This window comes from Mustela lutreola, chromosome 9, assembly GCF_030435805.1.
Source record: "Mustela lutreola isolate mMusLut2 chromosome 9, mMusLut2.pri, whole genome shotgun sequence".
NCBI classification, from domain to species: Eukaryota; Metazoa; Chordata; class Mammalia; order Carnivora; family Mustelidae; genus Mustela; species Mustela lutreola.
This window is the reverse complement of record NC_081298.1, coordinates 133,288,758-133,314,941: the sequence shown is the minus strand read 5'-3', so window position 1 is coordinate 133,314,941 and position 26,184 is coordinate 133,288,758. Positions and strand designations below refer to the sequence as shown.

Here is a 26,184-nt window from a genome sequence, read left to right as displayed (position 1 = left end):
ATAATTGCATAAGCAGGTCATGTCTTGGTTTGTTTCTTTGTTGTTGCTGTCCATTTTGGAATTTTAAAATATGTTGCTAACATGTCGGTCTCTGCCATCTCTAATAAATCGATGGCTCACACATTTGAGCTCCAGATTCACAGACCTAGCTGCCTAATTCCCATATACACTAGGATGCTTTGGTGACTAGAAGCCAGAAATTTGGGAGCCATTCTCTGTGTGGCCCCACCTTGCATCCAGTATATCAGGGAGTCTTGTCAGTTCTACTTCCAGAATATTCCTTGTTTTAAGAAACTTCTGTCAGCGCCCAGAGGGAGGACCTCAGTGTGTGGCACCATCATCTCTCATCTGTACTGAAATGTCTTGCATGAGTTTTCCTTCCTCAGCTCCTGGCCTCCTCCTCCTCTAAACTGTTTTCCATGTAGCACTTAGAACCATCATAAATCTCTCCTGCTTAAAAACATTCCGTGGTTTCTCAGTTCACTGAAAACAGAATATGAATACATAAAATGTGTTTCCGTGTAACCTTTTTGGTAATCGTCTGATGTTCTTGCCATTATGTCGTATTGCTATGTTGACTTTTGCCATCAGCATCTGATTATTAATGGTTTACTGATTTTTATATTTAAGGAACTTATTTTTTCGTATCTCCTGTTTAACACTGATGGATGTAAAACTGGTGTTCGTTATGGAAGGGGAGCCCCCAAAGCTGAAAGCTGATGTCATAAGCAGGAGGAATCAGATTCGATATGGGCCTTCAGGAAAAACATGGTCTCAGAGAACAGGGAGATCACATTTTAAATCAGTTTTAAAAGAGGTGAGTGTTTAGATACGATTTAATAATTCTGATTTGAGTTAGAGAATGCATTTTATTCTGATAAAGGTTGTTATATCATAATCTTTAATACTCACTAAACTTAATATAACTAGAAGGCCAGTGGGGATATAGAAGAGAGTTTATATTATGTAGTGAAACTCACCCAAGTTCAAGCCTGGCTTTGGCATATGGAAATTCTGAGATGTTGAGCAAGGTTTTTAAATTATATCTGCTTTACTTCCTAACCTGTGCAATGAGGATAGTAACACTTTGCAGGAATGTGGTGAAAATTAAAAAAAAATAAAAAATAAAAAATAAAATATATATATATATATATAATCTCCAATATCTAACTCAACTACTACATAGTAGGGAGTTGATATATGTTACCCGTTATGACATCTTCAGCACTTAAAGAATTTCCTCGAATAGAGATCTAATGAGCTCATACTTCACTCATTCATTGGGAGTGAGAATTTTTTTTTTAAAGATTTTATTTATCTATTTGACAGAGATCACAAGTAGGCAGAGAGGCAGGCAGAGAGAGAGGAAGGGAGGCAGGCTCCCCACTGAGCAGAGAGCCCGATGCAGGGCTCAATCCCAGGACCATGACCTGAGCCGAAGGCAGAGGCTTTAACCCACTGAGCCACCCAGGTACCTCGAGAGAGAGAATCATAAGGTGGCTTCCTGTCCAGCACAAAGCCCACAACCCTGAGATCATGACCTGGGCTGAAAACAAAAGTCTGTTTAATTGACTGAGCCACCCAAGGTGTCCTCACACATGATTTTTATCTTGGACATTTAACTTCGCATATAGTACCCATGTCTCCCTTTTGCCACATTCTATCCAAATCTATAACTTGTAATGGTGGTGTAACACGTATGAAATACTACAGAAAACTATGAAATCCTCCCCCCATGATTGCATATATGTTTGCTTTTCATTCTCTATTATTTGTGAAATTATGATGAAGATTTTTTTGTGTACATAGCTTTTTCTTGTGACTTGGGTTGTTAAGATAAATTGCCCAAAGTGGGATGGATAGACCAAAGTTTGGGAATGATTTTATAGTTCTTGCCAATCACTTTCACCAGCACAGATCTGACATGTGCAATTTCAGTATGCCTGAAAAACATTGGGTGCTAGGATGCTTATCTTTGTATTATTTCATATACAAAAACAAAGTTATTTGTTTATATAATACATATAAATACATATAATACATACTTAATGTGTATTGGTCTTTTAATGGTAAGGTTAAACATTTTAGGTTTTAGTGTCTCAGTTGATAAAGGGCCATTGTCCTTGCCTGACAAATCTTTTGAGGTTTTAATTTGTTGTTGTTATTCGAGTTCTTTATGTTAAAGATATATACTTCTATTATATTTGCTTTTAACTCATATCTCCATTTTTCTTTTCTTTCTTTCTTTTTTTAAAAGATTTTATTTATTTGACAGGGAGAGAGAGGGGGAGAGCACAAGCAGGGGGAGTAGCAGGCAAAGGAAGAGAGAGAAGCAAGCTCCCAGCTGAGCAGGGAGCCTGATGTAAGGCTTGAACCCAGGACCCTGGGATCATGACCTGAGCCAAAGGCAGATGCTTAACCAACTGAACCACCCAGGCGTTCCATTTTTCTTTTTAATTGTGGTTAAAATTTTCATTTCTTTTAAAAGATATTACATAAAATAATAATCATTTTTCTCTTGAAATTTTATTTTCTATTTGTAATGTGATCTTAAAAAATAGTTTCCAATTAGTGATCTTTCCACCATAATGACTATCAGTAGTTGAAGAAAGTATCTGTACTAGATTCTAATTATTTCTTACATTATCTGTTCCTGGAAATATCTATGGTCCACATACTGAGGGCATGAAATAGCCAGTATAAAGTAACAAGATGTTCATGTCTTCTTGAGAAAATTGCTCCGTTTCTTTTTCTTTATTGTAGTAGTTGTAGTAATTGTGGTGTTCCTAAGCATTTTGTGTCACTGTTCAGTGTTGCCTGAATGAATAAAAAATTCATTTTCATTTATCTGTACTTTTAGTTACTACGCCGTACTTCTTGCTAACCCACTGCCATCTTTTAGGTATAAGGATGAAACAAAATTGGTTTTCCTCTAATACCACCCCACATGATAGACTTAGGGTAGGCAAATTTATAACCAGCCTCATCTCCAATTCTGTGCTGGTTTTTGAAGAGTTGGAATGACAAATAATGCAGGCATCTGAAATAAGTTCCAAACTCTCTTGTTTATTAGCTTTCTTGCTTCCTTCCTTCCTTTCTTTCTTTCTTTTTTAAGATTTTATTTATTTATTTAACGATGAGAGAGAGAAGGATCTCAAACAGGGGAGAGGCAATGGGGAGAGAGAAGTAGCCTCCTCGCTGAGCAGGGAGCTGGACGTGAGGCTTGATCCTGAGCTGAAGGCAGATGCTTAGCCAGCTGAGCCGCCCAGGTGCCCCTGGAAGGATATTTCTTACCTAGAGGAAGGCAGAAATATCAAAACTATCTCCCTAAAGTCACCCAGCCAGAGACCTGGAAAGTACCTTCTTTTTTTCCCCCACCATAGTACTTTGCTTTTTGAATCCTGTCTGCCTTGGGCAACATCTGGCAGAGGTTTTTCTTATGTAATAATCATGCAAGCAGTCAGTTAAAGCAAAACATGATATTTACAGCATCAGTCTCTAGAAACTACAACAGATTAAAAGCCTCTTTTCCTCGCTATTCCCAGTATTTCCCATTGTAAAGTGCATGAGTGACAAGAAAGAGTGCCTTAGGCTGTAAGGCTAGACTACAAGCTGTTCTTCTGGGTTCAACTCGTAACACAAAGGAAACTCACTGAGGATTATTTATTAATCAGCACATGGCTAGAACCACCTTGCATAGCCATTTGACCTCAGGGAACAAATCAACAACTGGTCCCTATGTGCTTTCCCACAACATGAGAGTTTCATTATATGTACATGATAGAGAAAAAGAAGAAAACTGTAAAGTCTCAAATAAAATTTGATAACAGCATCTTTGGAAGAGTTCATATTAAGTTGACCATCATGTGAGAGGAATTTTTGTAGTTTTGCAGATGTAAACCTTAATGTAATTAATAACCATTTAAAGATTTTTTTTTAAATCTTGAGATAACATTGAACAAAACAGTGAAAATTGAATATTTAATGTTTTTTCTAAAATGCAGCTTATTAAAAAGATTTTATTTCTTAGAGAGAATGAGTGGGGGTAGGTGCGGGGAGCAAAGGGGGAGGGAGAAGCAGACTCTCTGCTAAGCAGGAAACCCAACTTGGGGCTCAATTTCAGGGCCCTGAGATCCTGACCTGAGCTGAAGGCAAATAGTTAACCAACTGAATCTCCCGGGTGTCCCCAAAATGTAATTTTTAAATTAATTTTTAATTGAATGTGGATTGCTTTTCAATTGCCATTTTTAAAGCTTTCGTTATGGAAATTTTTAAATCAATATAAAAGTAACCCATCATCAATCTTGACCAATTAACAGCTCTTAGCCAATCTTGTTTTATCTGTGTCCCCACTCACTCCCTACTCCCATGTCATTCTGAAGCAAATCCCACACATAATATTGCCTCAGTTTCAGTATTTCAATATCTATGTCAAAAAATAAGGACTCTTTAAAAATAAATATAAACATAACCAAACTACATTTCTTATTATCACTCTTTAATGCCATAAAGTATTCAGTATTCAGATTTCCAATCATTTCTTAAATATCACAATTTGTAAAACACCTAAATAGTTAACAATTAATATTTATAACACAGAAGTCATTTACTAACACTGGAAAAAATAGCAGTAAAATGGTGTTCTTAGATTTCTTGCATCTGTCTTTTCTTTTCAGTGCCTTGATATGCTGGATTGCTTAGGAATTCCCTGGGTCCAAGCTGCTGGGGAAGCGGAAGCCATGTGTGCTTATCTTAATGCCAGTGGTTACGTAGACGGCTGCCTCACTGATGATGGGGATGCTTTCCTCTATGGCGCCCAGACTGTTTATAGGAATTTCACTATGAATACCAAGGTACTTTTCTTTCTCATTTTCAGCATTTGTCCCACAGAGTACCTTTTGAAAAGCGATTATTAAATGGTGTAAAATACTTACCATAATGCCTGGCACATAACAATTGCAAAATGAAATGAAATGTGGTTACAAATATGACACATAGTCCATTTTCTCTGAAAAGTGGATTTCTCTTTTAAGAGCTTGATTTGTTTCACATGATTTAATTCTAAGTCAGTTTTGATAATGTATTATAAAAATGCATATGAAATGTCTTGCTTTGACCCAGAATTTCCATTTTTAGTAATTTATCCTCAAAAACACCTGTAAATATGCAAGAAGAGATGTACAAGGATGTTAATTGCAGCATTGTTAGTAAGTAAAGAAAATGAGGCAAACAGCCTGAGTGCCCTTTTTTTTTTTTTTAAGATTTTATTTATTTATTTGAGAGAGAGAGCACGTGCATGAGCAGGGGGAAGAGCTGAGCCCAGAACCTGATACTGGGCTTGATCCTAGGACCCTGAGATCATGGCCTAAGCTGAGGTCAGTTGCTTACCTGACTGAGCCACTCAGGCACTTCTCAAATGCCCATTTCTAGGGAATGATTAAACACAGCCGTGGTTCTCAGTTAGAGAGGTATTGCCAGCAGAAATTTTGGTTGTAACTATTCAAAGCTGGGCAAGGAAGATTATATTGACATTTGGTAGACTGGAGCCAGGAAAGCTAAACCTCTTGCCAGATGATTCTCTTATCTCTCTGAAAATGCTAATAGTGTTCCCACTGAGACACATTGCCTCAGAGTCCATTTTATTAGTAGCAAGCAGTCATTAAAAAGATAATATTGGAGCACCTGAGTGACTGAGTTGGTTAAGCAGCTGACTCTTGATCCCAGCTCAGGTCTTGATCATTAAAAAAAAAGATATGTATTATTGATATTAAAGATGTATTAGTGACCAAAAAATGTTACAAAATAGTACTTTTATATAATTCTAAATTCAGCCAATAATAATAAATATTTGCATATATATGTCAAAGTGTTTTTTGGAAGAATATTCATGAGAGGGAGGCAAACCATAAGAGACACTGAACTCTAGGAAACAAACAGATTTGCTGGAGGGGAGGTGGGTTGGAGGGAAGGGTTAGTTGGGTGATGGGCATTACGGTGGGCACTTGATGGAATGAGCACTAGGTGTTATATGTAACTAATGGATCACTAAATTCTACCTCTGAACTAATAAAAAAAAGAATATGCACTATAGTGTTAATAAGAGTATAATGGTTAACTTTAGATGTTGCAATTACAGAGAATATTTACTTTTTACAATATTCACTTTACAGGGTCTAATTCTGTAGGATGAAAATTTTTTGTAGACATCAAAAAATAATGAAGAGGAAAATTTTGACTATTATAGATTGTTTTTCAAGCCAGTTTTTGAAACTATGACTTTATTTCCAGATATTGAAGTATTATATTCTGTGAAGATTCTGGTGATCAGGATAATTTTTTTCCCCCTATTTTAGCTTTTAGGAATAATTAAGCATTTAGAGACAAATTCTTTTTTATAATGTTTAATCTACAAATGTTTACTTTTTTCTAGGATCCACATGTTGATTGTTATACAATGTCGTCTATTGAGAGTAAACTAGGTTTAGATAGAGATGCTCTGGTTGGACTAGCTATACTACTGGGCTGTGATTATCTTCCAAAGGTATGCTTAGATTGTTGTATTTACTTACTAGTCATAATGTGTCTTTTTTGATACCTTACATGCTGTATAAATATAAAAATAATATAGCTATCTGATTAAGAACCTAATTTAGAGTATAATTTTAGGCATAATAAACAATTTGCTAAAGAAAATAATCAGCATTTCAAGTGACATTTAAAAAACTGGCTCATTGTGACACTGAATGTATAAATTAAAATGGAATAATAACTAGGCCCACAACTTACATGTCAGTAAACCATTACTCTAAAGTAAGAGAATGACATTCAAGTTTTACTACCATTTAAAAAAATACAGGAATTATTCTTTTCTTGTGTCATGCCAGTATTAATTTCTATCACTGTTTTGTCTGTTTTTTGGTTTTCAATCTTCCTTGCAGCTTTCCAGCTGTGCACATGCTCAGTATTCTTACTGTTGCTAGGCAACATGATTATTGGGATAAGCCATTCATCCTTCCTTGCCTCTTAGCATTAAATTGAGTTTTGTTCATGAAAACATTTTATTTAAGATGCAAAGTAAAGTACCCTGTAACAAATAGGTCTGCTAATAGGTGAGTGATAAATTAAGAATTATAAGGAGAAGGGGCGGGAGGGATGGGGTGACTGGGTGATGGACATTGGGAAGGGTATGTGCTATAGTGAGTGCTATGAAATGTGTAAGACTGATGAATCACAGACCTGTACCCCTGAAGCAAATAGTATATTGTATGTTAAAAAAAAAATTACAAGGCAAACCCCATTCTTAAATATATTTAAAAGTATGGAATGCCTTGAATTGTAGTTCTTATTATGTCGTCCCTTCATTAGGTCCCTACTGATCATCTCTATGTTCTTATTAAATCCTTCATTATACTATTATTCTATCCCCAGGAGAAGTCTAACAAGGATGACATCTCTATGTTTTTTCATCGGAGTTTAGGAGAGAGGAAAAAAATAGCAGGATAGTAAAATTATTAGCCATCATTTCTAACTTATGTCATCAGTGACCAGAGAGAGAAAATGACTTTATTTAGCTAATAAGAAAAGGAAACACAGGAGGAGGGAAACCTTTAAATAAAGCAAAAGTAATTATTTTATTATAATGCTTATTCTGAAATAGAAGATTCTTATTTCCCACATGTAATTATATCATAATTAAAGTTTAGAAACAGCCAAATGTTAAATGTAAGAAAAAACTTGCAAAATTAAACTCACAGAAACCAATTTTAGCTACAGGGGTGTTACATTATGTATTAACCTTAGCTGTTTTGACATTTTCTATCCTTTGTAACGAAACTGGTATCTGTTTATTTTGTTCTACTTAAAGATTTTTACCACTTATGGACTAACATGATTTACCTTTAAAAACTTAACATGTAGCTAAATGCTAATAGAAGAAGGGTGTTATACAAAATGTCTAGCAATGTGTATGCCTAAAACGTGGGCTGTAGCCATGAAACAAGACTTCCGGGTCCGCTGTCATGCCAGGTGCTACCCTGTTGGTAGCTGATCCTGAGTGTACGGGGATTGGGAAGGGGATTCAGGCTGGAGGGAGATCCCTTTGCCAGCAAGCCCTTAGGATGCTTGTTTAGTGACTTTCCTAACCAATTTGGAAATACTTTAGCAACTGGTATGTCTGTCCCAGTACATATTGGCTAAGTAACAGCCCTGCTTCTACGGATATATTCATAAACCAGAAGACTCAAACCAGAAATTGTCATGCAAATACACATACATTAACATTTGTGTGTGTGTGTTGGCAACTTAACACTTGTTTTCATTTTTATTAAATTATTAATTTCAAGAGTTAACTTGGAACTCTTCTTTGTTCTCTTTTGATGTCTGGCTGTATATTAAGTGTTCATCTAAGTGAGTGGACATGCTTTTTCTGATTACAGATATAACCTGAAGTTAGGTCAAATTAAAAGACTATCAAAATAATTAATGTAAAAAGTGAAAGCGCTTTAAAGTTCTGTTCCTCCCTCCCTTAAAATAAACACTGTCAGTGATTTAGTATATAATCCTGTGACTTTGGGATTTGCACAGATTAACAATATCATAGTCATTTTACTTACAAATCTATTTGGTGGGCTATTCTGCAATTATTATTTTACGTGTGGCAAGGTATCTTACACATCTTTTTTCTGTGACTACATAGTTGCCTTATTCTGTCAGCTGCACAACCTCCCATCGAATGGACATGTCATGCTCTATTTCTCCGTTCCCCAGTGACTAAAATTTGCATTTCTTTTCCGCTTTCTGAAAGGGAGTCCCTGGAGTTGGCAAAGAGCGAGCATTAAAGCTTATACAGACTTTGAAAGGGCAAAGTCTACTTCAAAGGTAACTAAAAATGACTCTCGTGACATTAGACATTTATTTTTGTTGAACTGAATAGTGACTATTACAAAAAGTATTATACAAAACGTATTATATTACAAAAAGCATATATATTCAACTCAGTTGTATTATATAATTTTTTATTTTTATTTATATTTTTTGTGGGGGTAAGAGGGAGAGAGAATCCTAAGCAGGCTCCATGCCCAGCGCAGAGCCCCACGTGGGACTTGATCTCACAACCCCAAGATCATGACCTGAGCCCACATCAAGAGTCGGGCGCTTAACCAGTTGAGCCCCCAGGCACATCCTAGGTTTTAGATTTTTAAACTTCTCTATATTTTCATTTAAAGTCGCTGATTTTTTTTTAAGATGTTATTTATTTATTTGTTTATTTATTTATTTATTTGAGAGAGAGGACATGTGTCAGCATGAGTGGTGGGAGGGGCAGAAAGAGAGAGAGAAACAGAGTATCAAGCAGACTCCACTCTGAGCACAGAGGCTGACATGGGGCTTCATCTCACTACCCTGAGATCATGGCCTAAGCCAAAACTGGAAGCTATTGCTCAACTGACTAAGCCATTCAGGCGCCCCTAAAATCACTGATTTTGAGGATGGCTGACTGGCTCAGTCAGTGGAGCATGCTTTGATTTTGGAGTTGTGGGCTCAAGCCTCATGTTGGGTGTAGAGATTACTTAAAATCTTTATAAAATGGCTTTTTTAAAGATTTTTTATTTTTTATATATTTTAGAGAGAGTGTGTGTGGAAGTGGGGAGGGGTCAGAGGGAGAGAGGGAGAGAATCTCAAGCAGACTCCCCACTGAGCGTGGTGTTCCACGTGGGGCTCAATCTCACAACCCTGAGATCATGTCCTGAGCCGAAGTCAAGAGTTGGAGGTTTAGCCAACTAAGCTACCCAGGCCACCCCCCCAAATGAAATCTTTAAAATAATAACAATAAAATAAAAACTTTTTTTTTAATTATGAGATTTCCAAAGAAAAGATAAGAATATACATCCTAAACCATACTGTATTTTTTTTCACTATTAGGTCACTACATACAGAAGTAGTAAGACGCCAAATGTGTTTTTTATAACCATGTGCTTTTACCACAGGCTATTTTAGACTGTTTTACCACCAAGATAAATATAACCATAAAATAATTTTACATTTAAAACTTTATATTTAAAATTATTTTTGATATAAAATATTTTGATATCATATTTATTCTCTGTAAGTGAAATGCCTGACATATTGTAAGTATTTAAATACATATAACACTTGATCACAATTTTTACTTGAATGCCCTTTGTTCTGGAGCCACGTATTTAGTAATACATTCTAATTAATTTAGACTGTGCAATTTAAGGATTCAAAAAAGGTAAGGTATGGAATATATGGTAGTTTACCAACTGTGCTATTTAGTTTTGAAAGAATGTGAATATATTTACTTAATGAAAGCAATGGTTTGTGTTAATGTTAATTATGAATTAATATTAATGATAATAAAGTATGGAGTGAATAAGAAGGAGCTCTTTCAGATATAAAGCTACTGATAGATCTAAGACTTTAATGAATATGTTGCTGGTATTAGTGAGCACTGTGCCAAAGCCGGAAAAAAAGCTATACTTTGTCATGGAATCATTTGGGAATTGTGAAGAATAATGTGAAGAATGAAAAGAAGGTATGCGACTTGGCTGACTACAAATCATCCTTACCGACGTAGTGTCAGCAAATATGTGCTTTTGGCAACATTTTATGAAATGTTTGAACATTTGAAAAGAATAAAATTACCTTTCTTATTATCATTATATATCATTCTAATTTTAATATAGACTGACTTTCCCCCTTTTTCTCCCACATTTAAAGTTCTATTTATTTATCCAGCATCTATTAATGCTTCATTTTTAGCAAGCTCATACTTGATCTTTATAGTAAATGGGACAGAAATTCCAAAAGCCAAATAATAACTCCTAGTACCAGACACTGCACAATGAACTCAAGAGGTAATTTACTTTTTTGTTAGACCTTTAACTTCTGTAAGCGGAGAAACATAATTCAGAGCCATTTGTTTTTATGGGGAATACTTAATTATCCCCTTAATTATTCCCTTGGTGGCTTTATGTTGCCTTGAACTTTAGCCAAAAATAAAATTAACGTTTATTTAGTAGAAACCTTAACAGATACACATTTTCCTTAAAATCATTCGTTAAACAGGCAGTGTTTTACAGTTTGCATAAGAGATTAAGGAAATGATCATTTCAGGTGATCTAGATTTTTTTAAGTTTTTACTTAGAAACTTAATGTTCTATTTAGTTGTATAGTTTACCCTTCACCTCTATTCCTGATATGGGAAAATGTTCACGTACATCATTCTATTTGTTTCGTACTCACACAGAAAAGAGATCAAAAAGACATAAATACAAGTCATTCTCCTTACATCTTGCTGCCTAACTTAAGATTCTCTAAAAAGAAAACACCCCCAAACTGAATGAATATATGAATATATACATATGGGTACATGAATATATGAGTATATACATACGAGTACATGAAGATACGAGTATATACATACGAGTACATGAAGATACGAGTATATACATACGAGTACATGAAGATACGAGTATATACATACGAGTACATGAAGATACGAGTATATACACATGAGTACATGAAGATATGAGTATATAGACATGAGTACATGAAGATACGAGTACATACATATGAGTACATGAAGATACGAGTACATACATATGAGTACATGAAGATACGAGTACATACATATGAGTACATGAAGATACGAGTACATACATATGAGTACATGAAGATACGAGTACATACATATGAGTACATGAAGATACGAGTACATACATATGAGTACATGAAGATACGAGTACATACATATGAGTACATGAAGATACGAGTACATACATATGAGTACATGAAGATACGAGTACATACACATGAGTACATGAAGATACGAGTACATACACATGAGTACATGAAGATATGAGTACATACATATGAGTACATGAAGATATGAGTATATACATATGAGTACATGAAGATATGAGTACATATTCTTTTTCTCTTCTTCTCTTTATCCCTCCCTCTCCTTCCCTCCTTCTCTTTCCTCCTCCCTTCCCTTCCACTCCTCCAACTTCCTTCTCTTCTCCTCTGTAACCGTCTGATTCTCTCTTCCTCCTGTTGCAACTCTATTATCCTTGGGGCCACATTTTTAAATTGAGGTACATAGATTGAGGGTTTTCCCAGGCTGGGCCAGTGACTTTATCATCAAAGAGAAAACAAATGGGCAGGTAAGGAAGGGAAGAGAATAGCCTGGCATTTGAGAGCATGGCATTTTGGTGACCTTGTTTTTGTTTTGTGTCATTTTTCCTTTTAACTTTTTTTTTTTTTTTTTGCAGGTTTACTCAGTGGAATGAAGAATCACCCTCTGATCCACAACCACTAGCTATTAAAACACCGGCCCATTGTTCTGTGTGTTCCCATCCAGGTAAGCAGACATAGGGAATGAAATCTCTAGAACATTACTGTGTGATACCCACATTGTCATCCTATTCTTTTTTTTTTTTTTTTTTTTTTTTTTTAAAGATTTTATTTATTTATTTGACAGGCAGAGATTACAAGTAGGCTGAGAGGCAGGCAGAGAGAGAGAAGGAGGAAGCAGGCTCCCTGCCGAGCAGAGAGCCCGATGCGGGGCTCGATCCCAGGACCCTAGGATCATGACCTGAGCCGAAGGCAGAGGCTTTAACCCACTGAGCCACCCAGGCGCCCCATTGTCATCCTATTCTTATAATACTGGTTACATAATCTCTTCCTCAGTAGATTGAAAATCCTCAGTATCAGGAGTTGTGTCTCATATGCACAATAGATGTTATTTGAATGAAATAATATGATGTAAACAATAAGCACAGGGCAAGTGCAATTTCAAACTATGTTACCAAATTATGTAGATGTTAAAATTATGTTTTCAATATAGAAATCCATTTAAACAAAAAAAGAAATGTCATAATGCTAAATCTTAGGGGGAAATCAAACTAAAACCATTTATTTTTATTTGCATAAAAAAGTGACTTAAAACTAATTTCTAGGGTATCTGGGTGGCTCAGTTGGTTAAGCACCTTGCCTTCAGCACAGGTCATGATCCTGGAGTCCCAGAATGAGTCTTAAGTCAGGCATTCTACTCAGCAGGGAGTCTGCTTCTCCCTCTACCCTCCCCACTGCTCGTGATCTCTCTCCTCTGTGAATAAATGAAATCTTTAAAAATAACACTACTAATTTCTAATATATGTTTATTATTATTGAAAATAACTTGGTTCCTCTTCACTTGGTTAAAAAAAAAAAAAAAAAAATGTCATTAGCGTGTATTAGATCAGAAGCACATTTCGCTCCCAGGAGAAAGTAGGAGATCTTGTCAGCTCATCCTTTAAAAGAAATTCTTGGGGTTTGTGGGTGGCTCAGATGGTTAAGCATCTATCTGCCTTTGGCTTAGGTCATGATCTCAGGGTCCTGGAACTGAGCTCTGGGTCAGGCTTCCCACCCACGGGGAGTCCGCTTCTCTCTCTCCTCTACCTCCTCTCCCCTCAGTTCATGCTCTTTCTCTCTAACTCTCAAATAAATAAGACCTTTAAAAAATAACAATAAAAATTAAAAAGAGAAGAAATTCTTTGTCTGTTTGTCTCAGTTCGTAAGCATTATTAAATTACAGGTAAAATCATGGACGATATAAATGTTTTTATAGGATACTTTATAGAATTCAATTCTGTAGTTTTTTGACACTTTATAAATGAGTTTTAGTTCCTATCAATTATGTGTGCTCTTCTGTATTCTCAAAACAGTGTTAAAGGTGGTCATTCCTTCAAAAGGGAACTAGGGCCATACACCTCTGCCATAGTCATAATTCATTCATGTTCCAACCACAGTTTAAAAGTAGCTGTGAAGTTTACTGAGGGCTAGATACTAGCAGAGGTAATTAACTGTTACATTCTTTTAATATTCCCATTAAAGAAACCATTTCATGAATTCTGTTAAGTAAAGAATCTTTTTCTTTTATGATTGTATGTATGTATGTATGTATTTATTTATTTATTTGAGAGAGGTGAGGATAAGCACAGAGGGAGAGTTAGGGGGACAAGCGGACGCCCTGCTGAGCAGAAAACCCAATGTGGAGCTCGATCTCAGGACCCTGGGGCTATGACCTGAGCTGAAGGCAGATACTCAACCAACTGAGCCACCCAGGCATCCCATAAATAATCCTTTTTAATGTTAGTGATTACATCCTACTTTTCTTGCATGTAGTTACCAAATACACCACAAAGTTTTCCATTGTTGATTATCGTAAAATTATAATTTCTAGTTACAAATTAACAGTTTCAGATAGAAGAATATACTATAGAAACAACAAAAAAGTGTCATGTAAGAGCTCAGGATCTACGTTGTCTTAAGAATTATTACAGTATGCATTATTCTTCTATTTAACCTAAATGTATTGGAACCTTTCTATAGGCTAAGGACTTCACAACACCATGTTCATTTTTAAAAATCTGGATAGGGCAAAAAAATAAAATTATATAGAAGGTAAATCAAAAAGCAGTGAAAATCATACTTCTTTGTGTTTCCTTAAAGGTTCATCTAAGGATCATGTACGTAATGGATGCAGACTCTGTAAAACTAATCAGTATTGTAAGCCGCATGATCATGAATACTGCTGTCCTTGTGAGTGGCACAGCACAGGGCATGGCAGACAACTGAGCGCCATAGAGAACAGCATTAAGAAGTAAGTTCTTCTGACTCCTTTTTTTCTGTCCTGACCTATTTATACACCTCTAGTTGAATTATTTCCACATACCCTTCCCCCATGTCTAGATTAGTAACATTTCACAAAATCTGTTTTTTGATTCAGTTCAGACTTTAGGCAGTCTCAGAAGACTGATTTAGTAGTTATTCAAAGAGAAGTTTGATGACTGGGATATTATCCAAGGGTATTTTTCATTAAATCAGCAGAGATTGGATGAAATGAATTTATAATCTAAAATTGCCTGATGGTATTTACAACATGTATATAATTTATTTTCAGAAAAGCTTGCAGTTGTGAGGGATTCCCATTCCATGAGGTAATAGTTAATAATTCAAATGTATGTCTTATTTCAGAAGTTCTTTTAAAAAATTTGAAGTCTGAATTTCTATTTTATTTTCTCTTGCTAGGTTATTCAAGAATTCCTTCTGAACAAGGATAAATTGGTGAAAGTAATCAGGTACCGAAGACCTGATTTATTGTTGTTTCAGGTATGGGAAAATAAATATTACTTTATGCTATGTAGTTGTGTACTAGGAAGATAAGAAGGGATAATCACTTTGGTCTGAGAGGAGAATAACAGCTTTGACTCTTTGACTGCATTTTTTTCAGCATTTATTTCTAATCTTCATTCCTTTGCCACATAAGAACCATACTTCGCAGACCACAAGACAAACCATAGTTATGCCCTTTAGAAGACACCTTATGTACCATGTACAGATTCATTGTATTTAGGAACATATTGGGGGCAGGACATAATACCCAGAGAATGTGAGAAATAAATTTGTTGTTATAAAAGTTTACAAGGACAATGGAAAAAAAATTTTTTTTTTTTTTTTGGTATAGTTGACACACAAGATTACATTAGTCTCAGGTGTACAACTTGGTGATTTGATAAGTTTATACATTATGCTATGTCGGCATTGGGATTTTTAATCCGTGAACTAATAAGTTTGGACCATCTATCACTTACTATGTGACCTTGTATATGTGTTATCCTCAAAAGAGAAATACTACTACTTTCTGAAGTCACTATAAAGATTAAATGAGATTATTTATATTAACCCCTAATATAGTGGCTAGGGAAGCCAATAATAGTTCAATAAATTGTAAGTACTTGTTGCCTATCCCTACCAACAACAGTAATACTAATGCAACTAGCATTTATTGAACATTAAAATTAGCTATCATATTTTAACACATTAAATGTAACCTCACTTAATCTTTATAATCTGCGTTGAGATATATGTTACGATGGAAATCTGAGGCCAAAAGAAATTAAGTAATTTACCCAACATCTTGGAAATAATCATACTGGGGTTCAAACTGACAAGTCTCACACTTACTCCTTATGCAACGTTGCCTCCTTAGGAGGCTTATTATTCTTTCTGGGAATACGCTCATTGATACTATTTTAACTAATGTTAATTCTGTAAGAAAAAAAATGATATTACCTGAGAGGGCTGTTTGCCTCTAAGAGATAACAAAATCTTGTTTTATTTGTTTTATATTTTCAGAGATTTACTCTTGAAAAAATGGAATGGCCCAATCACTATGCATGTGAGAAATTGTTAGTGCTTTTGACCCACTATGACATGATAGAAAGAAAGCTTGGTAGAAGGAATTCTAATCAACTACAGCCAATTCGGTAATATGAAGAATTGTACAAAGAAGTCTCTGTGTTTCCATTTGGGTATCTTATGATCTATATAATAATCTAATTAATACCTTTAATAATCTTAATACTCTTAGTAGTGGGATATATAGCTCTTTGTTATATAAAAATGGAGTAAAGGTCTAGTATGAAATATTCAAAGTTTATTCATGGTTTACATTCAAGATAACAGTAAGTTCGTGTCTTCACATACTTTTCTGCTTCAAATAGTAATAATAACAGATTATTAAAAGAAATAACTATAAAATGATATAGCTAAGCTTAACCATAGAACTATTTCAATGAATCAGAAAGGGAACAAAAATCTAAAGGCACAGGAACTGGGAATTTGTAAAACTCAGCAAAAGGTATATGAGTATTCATTGTGCCATTCTTGAAACTTCTCTAAAGACTTAAAAACTTACAAACTAAAAGTTGGGGAGGAAGTATCAAAGAAAAATGATAAACTACAAAGGAATGACAATCTGATAGCCTACTTTTTCATGACAGAATGCTAGAGTCACGTTTCAAAGCTTTGAGTAAAAATAATTGGCAGCCTAAACATCATTTAAGCCTTATTTACTGGTTGGTGAATAAATCATGGATCCTCATTAAAAGCACTCTTAAAGGGGGTACCTAAGCCAGAAGAAAAATGAACCCAGAGGGATGATGTAGATAACAAAAAACAGTAGTCAACCAATAAAGAGAAATGAATAAATGTATTTAGCTCATTTAATAAACTAACTGGAAAAATACATACATAAATAGCTCCATAATGCTTGGTGATTAATATACAATGATGATAATAAACTAAAACTTCCAGAGTATGTATGTAAACAATGAACGGTAACCACTAAAACACCAGAAGTACAATTTCTATCTTTGAAACCAATACATAAAGTAGAAAGTAAGACTGTCAAACTAAAAAAATACAGGAAGGAGGAAATAGCAAAGAAAAAATTGGGTGACAGAAAACACAAAATAAATTGTATAAAAGCATCCAGCAAGGTCAGTGATCAAAAATAAATATAAGTGGATTAAACTCATCTATTAAAAGGCATTATATAGGACAAACAAACAATATATCAATATTCTGCTATTTATAGGGAATGTGCAGAATAAAACTACACAAAATTTGAAAATAAAAAGATTTAAAAGATTACCATGTAAATATTTACCAAAGTGGTATAGCAAAATTAACAGAAACAAAATAGACTTTAGAAGAAAAATTACTATTATGGAGGAAAGGAACGCTGATTAATAATGAAATCTACTGATAGGATATTACCATTATCAACTCTGTGCACCTAACAATAAAATTATCTTTTGAATAAACTATTCAGAAGAATAACTGTACCATAATTCTTTAAGTATCTTTAGAATATTATGAAAATATAACAAAAGTCAATGAAAATTTAATAATTCAGTCTACAAATTGAAAATTTCAAAATAACTCCTGCAGTTAGACCTCATTGGAAGAATTTGTTTTTCAGAATCGTTAAAACGCGGAAAAGAAATGGAATTCATTGCTTTGAAATAGAATGGGAAAGGCCTGGTATGTTTTTACTCTAAGCAAAGTTTGTAACATTTAACCATATATGTTTAGCAAATATGATATACATTGTGAAACATGTTGGTAACCTTATTCTCTTCGTGAAGGAGGGAAAGAGACATATCACATGCACTGAGGATTGATTTTGTAGTTTACCTGTGATATTTAAATAAGGTTTGACTAATAGTAAATATTAAAAACCTTAATTTTATCTTAATATCTTACATTGACATTTCTATTGTAATTAATGTTTAAAGAATGTAATATGGAAGTAGTTTTTGGTCCATATTTCTGAAGAAAATGCTGCTGCAAATGTTCTCCTTTCTTTACTTTGTTTCATTTTCATGAGAATTTATAGTTGTCAAATTACTCTTATTTTGCTGCAGGCAAAAATGCAGTGAACTCTGAATTAGCTCCCAAACTGAAGGCAAGGAAAGCACAGATCATTTAAAATGGAAAGTAATTCCAAATTCATTTTTATTTGCCTTTGAAATTAGATTGTGTGATTATATATGAATGAGTGAGGCTGTAGATTTGTCAAAGTTTAAGTTATAGGTAATTTTGAAGAATGAAATTATATGGAATTAGATAAACCATTCTAAGCAATACTAAGAAAACAAAAAGCTGAAGAATTTTGAGGATGTTTAGCAACAGTTCCACCAACTGTAGTATATTTTCAGGAAAGAAAATCGCATTAACCCAGTTTGGTAGTGCATCTCTGTTCAGAACTGAGCATTGTCAGGGGCGCCAGGGTGGCTCAGTCGGGTAAGCATCTGCCTTTGGGTCAGGTCATGATTCCCTGGGGTCCTAGGACCAAGCCCTGTGTCAGGCTTCCTCCTCAGTGGGGAGCCTCCTTCCCCCTCTCCCTCTGCCACTCCCCCTACTTCTGCTTTCTTTCTCTCTCTGTGTCAAATTAAAAAATACAATCTATTAGAAAAAGAAAAGAAGAGAGCATTGTCCTTTGTGGGTGCTCTTTCTTAAGGAAGAAAATGTACTCCTAGCCAGTTTAACTACGAAAGACTGTAAATTAATCTGTTTCCATTTTTTGTACTTTAAACTCATTCACCAATATTTCATTATAGTGTAGCTTCTCATGCGATTTTTCCCATGTGTAGGATAAACGTAAGGATCTAGTCTATTTATATATCACATTATAAATTTACATGCAAGCATTCTCATTTTCATTTAGTAGCTGCTTTTGAATCCAGTGAGCCTGGATGTATCCTCAATTCTGTTCTTTTGAGGAACCATCAATAAAGAAAGTTAATGTTGGAGCTCTAAGAAACTGTTTATTCCCAATCTTTATCTGGAATTTTAACACTCATTATACTAAATTAAAAGCAACCAACCTTATCTAAGCAAAGTGTTCTATCCTGTAAGTACCATCTTTAGATCAAGAGAATTTAAAATTCTCATTTTGAAAGGAATCTTTTTCCAGGTCTTGCCAGGCAGAAGAAAATCAATTCTATACTAGTATCAACTAGTATTAAAACAGTGAACTAGTATCAACTGGTATTATCTAGCATTAGCAACTAGTATCAACTAGTATTAAAACAGAGATGTTGTAAAGCAAGATCTGTAATGAATTATCAATTTGCACATGACTTTGATTACCTGGTAAACTTAATTTTACCTAGAAAAATTGAAATTTACAAATCTGCAATTAATGCTGTTTTTGCTGTATTTTTGATCTTTTAGAGCATTATGCTGTGGAGGATAAACATGGAGAATTGGTTCTACAAACAATAGAAGAAGAATCATTGTTTGAAGCAGCTTATCCTGAGATTGTTGCTGTTTATCAAAAACAAAACTTAGCACTGAAAGGGAAGAAACAAAAAAGTAAGTGTCGCATTTGATAGCTATTTATACTACACCCAAATGTCAAAGAAGAGTTACCTATTCTATTGGAATCTTATCTTGCCCAAATTTTGCTGAAAGTTCTGTAAGAATAAGAGTTAGGAATTTCCTCTTGCGTCTTTGTCTTTTTAAAGCCACAAGAAAACCGTTCTGCTCTGTGTCTGCTCACTTAACCAAGTGTTAATAGTAACTTTACTATTGCTTGTTGAGCAACTAGTATGCATGACATGTTTTGAATTATAAACACATTTTCTTTATTTCCTAGAACTTGATGAGGAAAACAAATTCAATTATAATATTGTTTCCAACAGAAAATATTTTATAATATTTTATTAAGAATTATGTTGTTATTATAACAGTTGCCAGGAATGCACTGAGACAAGAAAGACAAAAAAAAAAAAATTACTCATACAGAAGATTTCTGATCTGGACTCTTTTTTATTTGTTTACACAAGTTAAGGAAAATAAAGTAGATTTTAATAGTAATGTCGTTTTTTCTTTTCAGGCATGAAAATTAAGTCTAAAGAAAACAGTTGGCCAGAATCAGATAATGTGATGGGTTTCCAATCACAGATGACTTTAAACCCCACATGTGAAGTCTTTTCTATGCCGAATTCCAACTTAAATTTGGAAATTATCCCTGATTGTGCATTACCCCAGAAATCTATTTCTGCATCATTGAATAGCTTGATTTTACCTGAAGATACTCCCTGTTTGAATACACAAGAGCATTTAATGTCTTCTCCAAGACCTTTGGCTATGCAGCAAGTTACAACTGTCAGTAAGTCTCTACTTCCAGAAGCTAGTCAACCTAGGACTTCATCCCATAACATATCAGCGATTGCTGATCTACAATTAAGCACTATTGACTGGGAAGGTACTTCTTTTACTAATTCACCAGCTATTCCAAGGAACACTTCCCCTTGTGGTTTAAAATCAGAACTTGAAACAGCCATCCCTGAAAATTTTAAAAGTTTCCCAGAAGAATTATCATGTAAATCAGAATGGGGTACCACAAACATTAATAAAGTCTTGGATCAGGATCTTCAAAAGGTTAATCCTGAAGAGCATCTACTTTCTGGCATTACTCATTTACATCTTCAGGATTTGCCTTTAAAGGAACGAATACGTATAAAATCATCCTATCCTCAGGATAATGCACAACCAAATGTTGACCTGAAAACTCCGTCCCTAAGTACCACAAAAGAATCTTTTATTGCTAAGAGTGGTTCTGATTGTCCATCACATCCTTCAAAGGATCTTCTAGGAATTCATTTGCAAAATGAATCTAGACAATCTAAAGTTATAAAAGGAGATCAGCTATTTCAAGAAAACTATAAAGTGAATACTTCTAAATCTTACTCTGTCAACAACCCAGTAGTAAAGACCTCCAGTGTTAGAGTTGGACCATCAAATACTGCTTTAGATCATAGTAGAAAAGGTGATGTGCAAACCACTCAGAAAAGTGTAATGAAGAAAAGCGTTTGCCTTGACAGACATTCCTCTGATGAAGAGAGTGTCCCAGTGTTTGAGAAAGCTAAAAACACAACTCAGAAAATGAAGCCCAGTTCTCAGCAGCATAACCCAGCCGCATTCAAGAAGGATGGTGCCAACAAGTTGAATAACTCTAAAATATATATTAAAGAAACTGAACAGTGTGTCCAGGCTTATAAAGCAGCTGGAAATGAAGAGGACTGTTTCCCAGATGCCACTAAAGGTTCTCTGAATTTTCTACAGTGTCATAAGGACAGAGGTGACTCTGGAACTTCTCTGGATAGTCTTCTTCCTTTAAGGGAAAGATTAAAACTAAGGTTCCAAAATTCTTGAAATAGAATTAAAAATATTTAAGTATAACTTAGTATTTTAGGATCGTCAGCACTAGCAGAGGCAGAATCTCTACATTTGGCATAAAAATGTAATGTGGTTCTGTGTATCCTGAGACACCTTTTCCATTTTAATTAAATTTATAATTAAAAATATTGTCTAAAACTTTGGTTTTAAAAGGTGATCCTTGTGTTTAAAACTTAGGATAATGTATATTTGTAAAACATACTTTTGCCATTTTTTATATCTTTATTAATTTTTCTTTAAAGTTTTAAAATGTTAGTACAGTACTAGAGTAAATGTTTCATCCACTTGCTCACTTTTGTTCATTTCTTCCACAAACCTCTAAAGTTTTCATTTATAGTTAAGCTTGTTACCATGAGGATAATTCTTTGTAATTGCCTACACTCCCTCAGTGTCTTCTGTTGTGCCTTTCCTGAGAGTTTTATTTTCTCTCAATATGAAGGAACAGTTAGTGTGCTCTTACAGTGTTGGTTACCTTACTCTCTTTGTGAAGGGCAAAAATGGAAAAGGAGGAAGATTCTCAGTATAATCAGTAAAAATTATAATTGTAATGGCTGAAAAACTTGAGGAAAGCTATTTCTTACATAACCCCAGGAATCACAGATATGCCAAATGGAAGATTTTCAATATAGAATATAGAATGATAAGAGACTTAGAAATTTGCTCAGGATCACACAACTAATTAATAATGGTGTGGGAACCAGAATTCTTGCCCCCTAATTTATTGGCTTTTCTGTTTTCCTTTTTTTCATAGCACTTTTTTTCTTTTTAAAAGATTTTTGTATTATGTGGACTTCAATAACTCTAAATATTAAATTGCGCATTAGTTTATTTGACATTCAAAAAGTCTAGGGTAACCGGACTGGAAAGTAAAAAGTAAAACTTGCTATTTGCAGATGACAAAGTATTTATATACAAAATTCTAACAAACCACTAGAAACTGAGAACTAATAAATGATCCAGCAAGATTGCAGGTTACGAGATCAATATACAAACATCAATTATATTTCTTACATCTACAATGAATAATACTAAATGAAATTAAGAAAATTCTGTTCACAATAGCATCAAAAAGGATAAAATACTTTGGAACGAGTTTAACGAAAGAAATGCAAAATGTACACTCTGAAAACTACAAAATATTGTTGAAAGAAAGAAAACCTAAATAAATGAAAAGACATCCCATGTTCCTGGATCAAACAACTTGATATTAAGATATTTCCCAAACTAATTTATAGAGTCAAGGCTGTCTACATCAATTTTAGCTGATTTCTTTGCACAAATGGACAAGCTGATTCTAAAATGATTATGGAAATTTAAGGGACAGAAAATAGGCAAAACAATTTAAAAAAATTATGGGAGGACTTGCCTCTCCTGATTCTGATTTCAAAACTTACTACAAGTTTTCAGTAAAGAAGAATATGTTGTAGTGGCATCAAGGTACACATATAGATCAATGGGATAGACTTGAGGGAAAAGATGTATCCTCTAATATTTATGTACAATTGATTTTCAGCCAGAGTACCAACACATTATACATTTTCCCCTCAATGGGGAAACAGTATTCTTCCATCAAATTCTACTGGCACTACTGGATATCTATATGCAAAAGGATGAATTTTGAATACTACCTTGTACAATATGCAGAGTTAACTCAAAATGGATCAAAGATCTGGTTGCAAACTATAAATTCTTAGAAGAAAACATGGGCATAAATCTCTGCAACTTTGGATTAAGCAATAATTTCTTAGGTAAGACACCGAAAGCTTAGACACCAAAACTAAATACATGGTACTTCATCAAAACTAACAACTTTTGTGTTTCAGAGGATACTGTCAGAATGAAGAGACAGCCATTAAAGAGTAGAAAATATTTTTAAATGATGAATGTGATAATGGACTCTTGAATAGAGACACATGTCTAAAAAGCTCTTAAAACACAATAAAAGACAAAAGTGAGTAAAATATCTGAGTAAACATTTCTCCAGAGAAGATGTACAAAGGGCCAATAAACACATGAAAAAAATTCATTATTTATCAGAAAAATACAAATCAAAATCACAATGAGATACTACTTTACACCCAATAGGACAGCCAGACAGAGTCATAAAGACAAGTGTTGGTGAGGGTCTGGAGAAATTTGCATTCCTACCAGAAATAACCTACTGATTGGAATGTAAAATGGGGCACCCATTTTGGAAATAGGTGGTTCCTCCACTAGTTAAACATAGTTACCATATGATCCAGCAGATCCACTCCCAAAAATATACCCAAGAGAAATGAAGACATATATCCATCCAAAAACTTTACACAAATATTCATAACCCCGAAGTGGAAACAATCCAAATGTCCATCAACTGGTGAATGAATAAGCAAAATGTGATATATCAATACAATGGAATATTGGCAATAAAAAGAAAAAGAAGTCCTGATAACCTGTTACAATATGATGAACCTTGAAAGCATGCTAAGTGAGAGGCCAGTTGGAAAATATTACATATATGATTCAATTTATGTAAAAAGTTCCAAATAAGTAAATTTATATAGAAGCAGGAAGTAGACTCAGGGTTGGAGGAGGGGAGGTTGAGGAGGGAGAAGGGAAAATGACTGCTAATGGGATGGTTTTTTGGGGGGAGTGGGTGGATGAGGAAAATGTTCTCAAGTTGATTTTGTTGATGGTTGCAGAACTGCAATTTACTAAAACTGTTGAATTGTGCAATTTAAATAGATAAATTCTATGGTATGTGAACTATATCACAATAAAACTTTTAAAAATAAAAAAAAATTACAGAGAATTTTATCTGTCCAAACCCCTTAGTATCTAAAATGTTTATACTCCCTCTTCTCCCACATATGCAGTGCTATTACTATTTTATTGTTTTACAGAAAACAAGTCCAGAGTAGTGAAGAGATTTTTCCAAGACTGGCTCTGAAACTTTGGTTTATTAGTCTAGCATTTATTACATTATGCCATATTTTAAAGATTTTATTTATTTATTTGGCAGACAGAGATCACAAGCAGGCAGAGAGAGAGGAGGAGGGAGCAGCTCCCCACGGAGCAGAGAGCCAGATGTGGGGCTTGATCCCAGGACCCTGGGATCATGACCTGAGCTGAAGGCAGAGGCTTTAACCCACTGAGCCACCCAGGTGCCCCCAGCGTTATGCCATATTGTATAATTAGATTTAAATTTGAAATATTTTGGAATTTTTTTGATCTTTCTGAAGTTATAATTTTGGTTTTTCAACATTTCACTAAAAACAAAACGCTTTGAATCAAGTTGAACTTTTAGAAAAGTGTCATGTTTGTAGAACACTTATTATATATAAATTTCTAGGCAACGGGAACCCTAAATAAATGTAATCAGTCCTCTCAAGGATCCCACTTACCCTAATTAAATGATACATCTATCTCACATATATTTGATATGTTTAAATCAGTGGTTATTCTTAAGTTACTTATTTTTTAAGGTAGGATTTTCGTGTAGTTAATAAAAAAGGTAAACTAGTAACATAGAGAATGAAAAAGTCAATGTCCTTTCTATTTCTAATGACCAAGCACAATTCTTGCATCTAGAGGCAAGCACAGTGTCTAATTTCCTGTAGATCCTTCCAGAGGTGTTCTGTACCAAAATATTAATGTATTTTAGAAATTACTCCATATCAATAAATACGGTCTGTTTTACTCTTTAATGACTCCGGTGTCCCCTCATGTATATCTTTGCACAGTCGCCTAGTGGTGTGTAATGGATATGAACATCATGGTAGATTTTGACTGTTGAGACATTTTTGATTCCCTAAGGCCACCTAAACTATGGAATGTGAGCTAAATCATTTGAGTGTCTCTTAAACACATTTGATTTTGGTGTAAGCTTCCTTTTAAGAATCTCCTAAATGTCCTTAAATAGCTTAGAATGATTATATATGACACGAATTTACATATGAAAATAGTACATTTCCTTCGAAGATCTTACATTAGAAAAACTTGACAATATGTCTACCAAGAATGGCATTTTTTTTCTTTTTTTAAGATTTTATTTATTTATTTGACAGAGATCACAAGTAAGCAGAGAGGCAGGCAGAGAGAGGAGGAAGCAAGCTCCTGGCTGAGCAGAGAGCCCGATGTGGGGCTCAATCCCAGGACACTGGGATCATGACCTAAGGCTTTAACCCACTGAGCCACCTAGGCACCCCAAGAATGGCATTTCTTTGGGGAAAAAAAAAGTTTCAAGTTTAAGCTAGCACTCACATAGTTCAGTAATCTCAATTTTTAAGTGCTCATAAAATGTACATTTTTTAAAGTTTTATTTATTTAATGCACCACAGGAGCTTGAACTCACGACCCCCAAATCAAGAGTCACATGCTCCTCTGAACCAGCCAGGTGCCCCATATGCCCCTACAATGAACTTTTAAATTTTTTTTCAAGGAACTACATTTTGACCTTACGGCACTGATGCGTGTACAGCTCTAAGTTCTGTTAACAGTTGCACAACCTGGTACTACACACTGTAGATGAGGGTAAAATTTTACTCTGGGGTAATAGGTTTTATTCTGGACTGCTCACTTGATCCCACACTCCATGCTAAATATCTT

The 26,184-nt window shown here is 34.5% G+C and overlaps 1 protein-coding gene across 2 annotated transcripts in view; it reads left to right on the top strand.

Annotated features, from left to right (window-relative positions):
• Positions 1-25,283, top strand: part of GEN1 (GEN1 Holliday junction 5' flap endonuclease) — a 33,377-nt gene extending 8,094 nt beyond the window's left edge. For both annotated transcript variants that reach the window (XM_059132597.1, XM_059132596.1), the window contains exons 3-14: positions 631-817; positions 4,677-4,853; positions 6,431-6,541; positions 8,804-8,877; positions 12,294-12,382; positions 14,515-14,665; positions 14,966-15,002; positions 15,094-15,174; positions 16,201-16,331; positions 17,831-17,892; positions 19,588-19,728; positions 20,252-25,283. In XM_059132597.1, coding sequence (XP_058988580.1) covers positions 631-817; positions 4,677-4,853; positions 6,431-6,541; positions 8,804-8,877; positions 12,294-12,382; positions 14,515-14,665; positions 14,966-15,002; positions 15,094-15,174; positions 16,201-16,331; positions 17,831-17,892; positions 19,588-19,728; positions 20,252-21,573 — 2,563 coding nt within the window. In that variant the 3' untranslated portion in view covers positions 21,574-25,283. The remainder of the gene's footprint in view (positions 1-630; positions 818-4,676; positions 4,854-6,430; positions 6,542-8,803; positions 8,878-12,293; positions 12,383-14,514; positions 14,666-14,965; positions 15,003-15,093; positions 15,175-16,200; positions 16,332-17,830; positions 17,893-19,587; positions 19,729-20,251) is intronic.
• Positions 25,284-26,184: the final 901 nt, after the last annotated feature.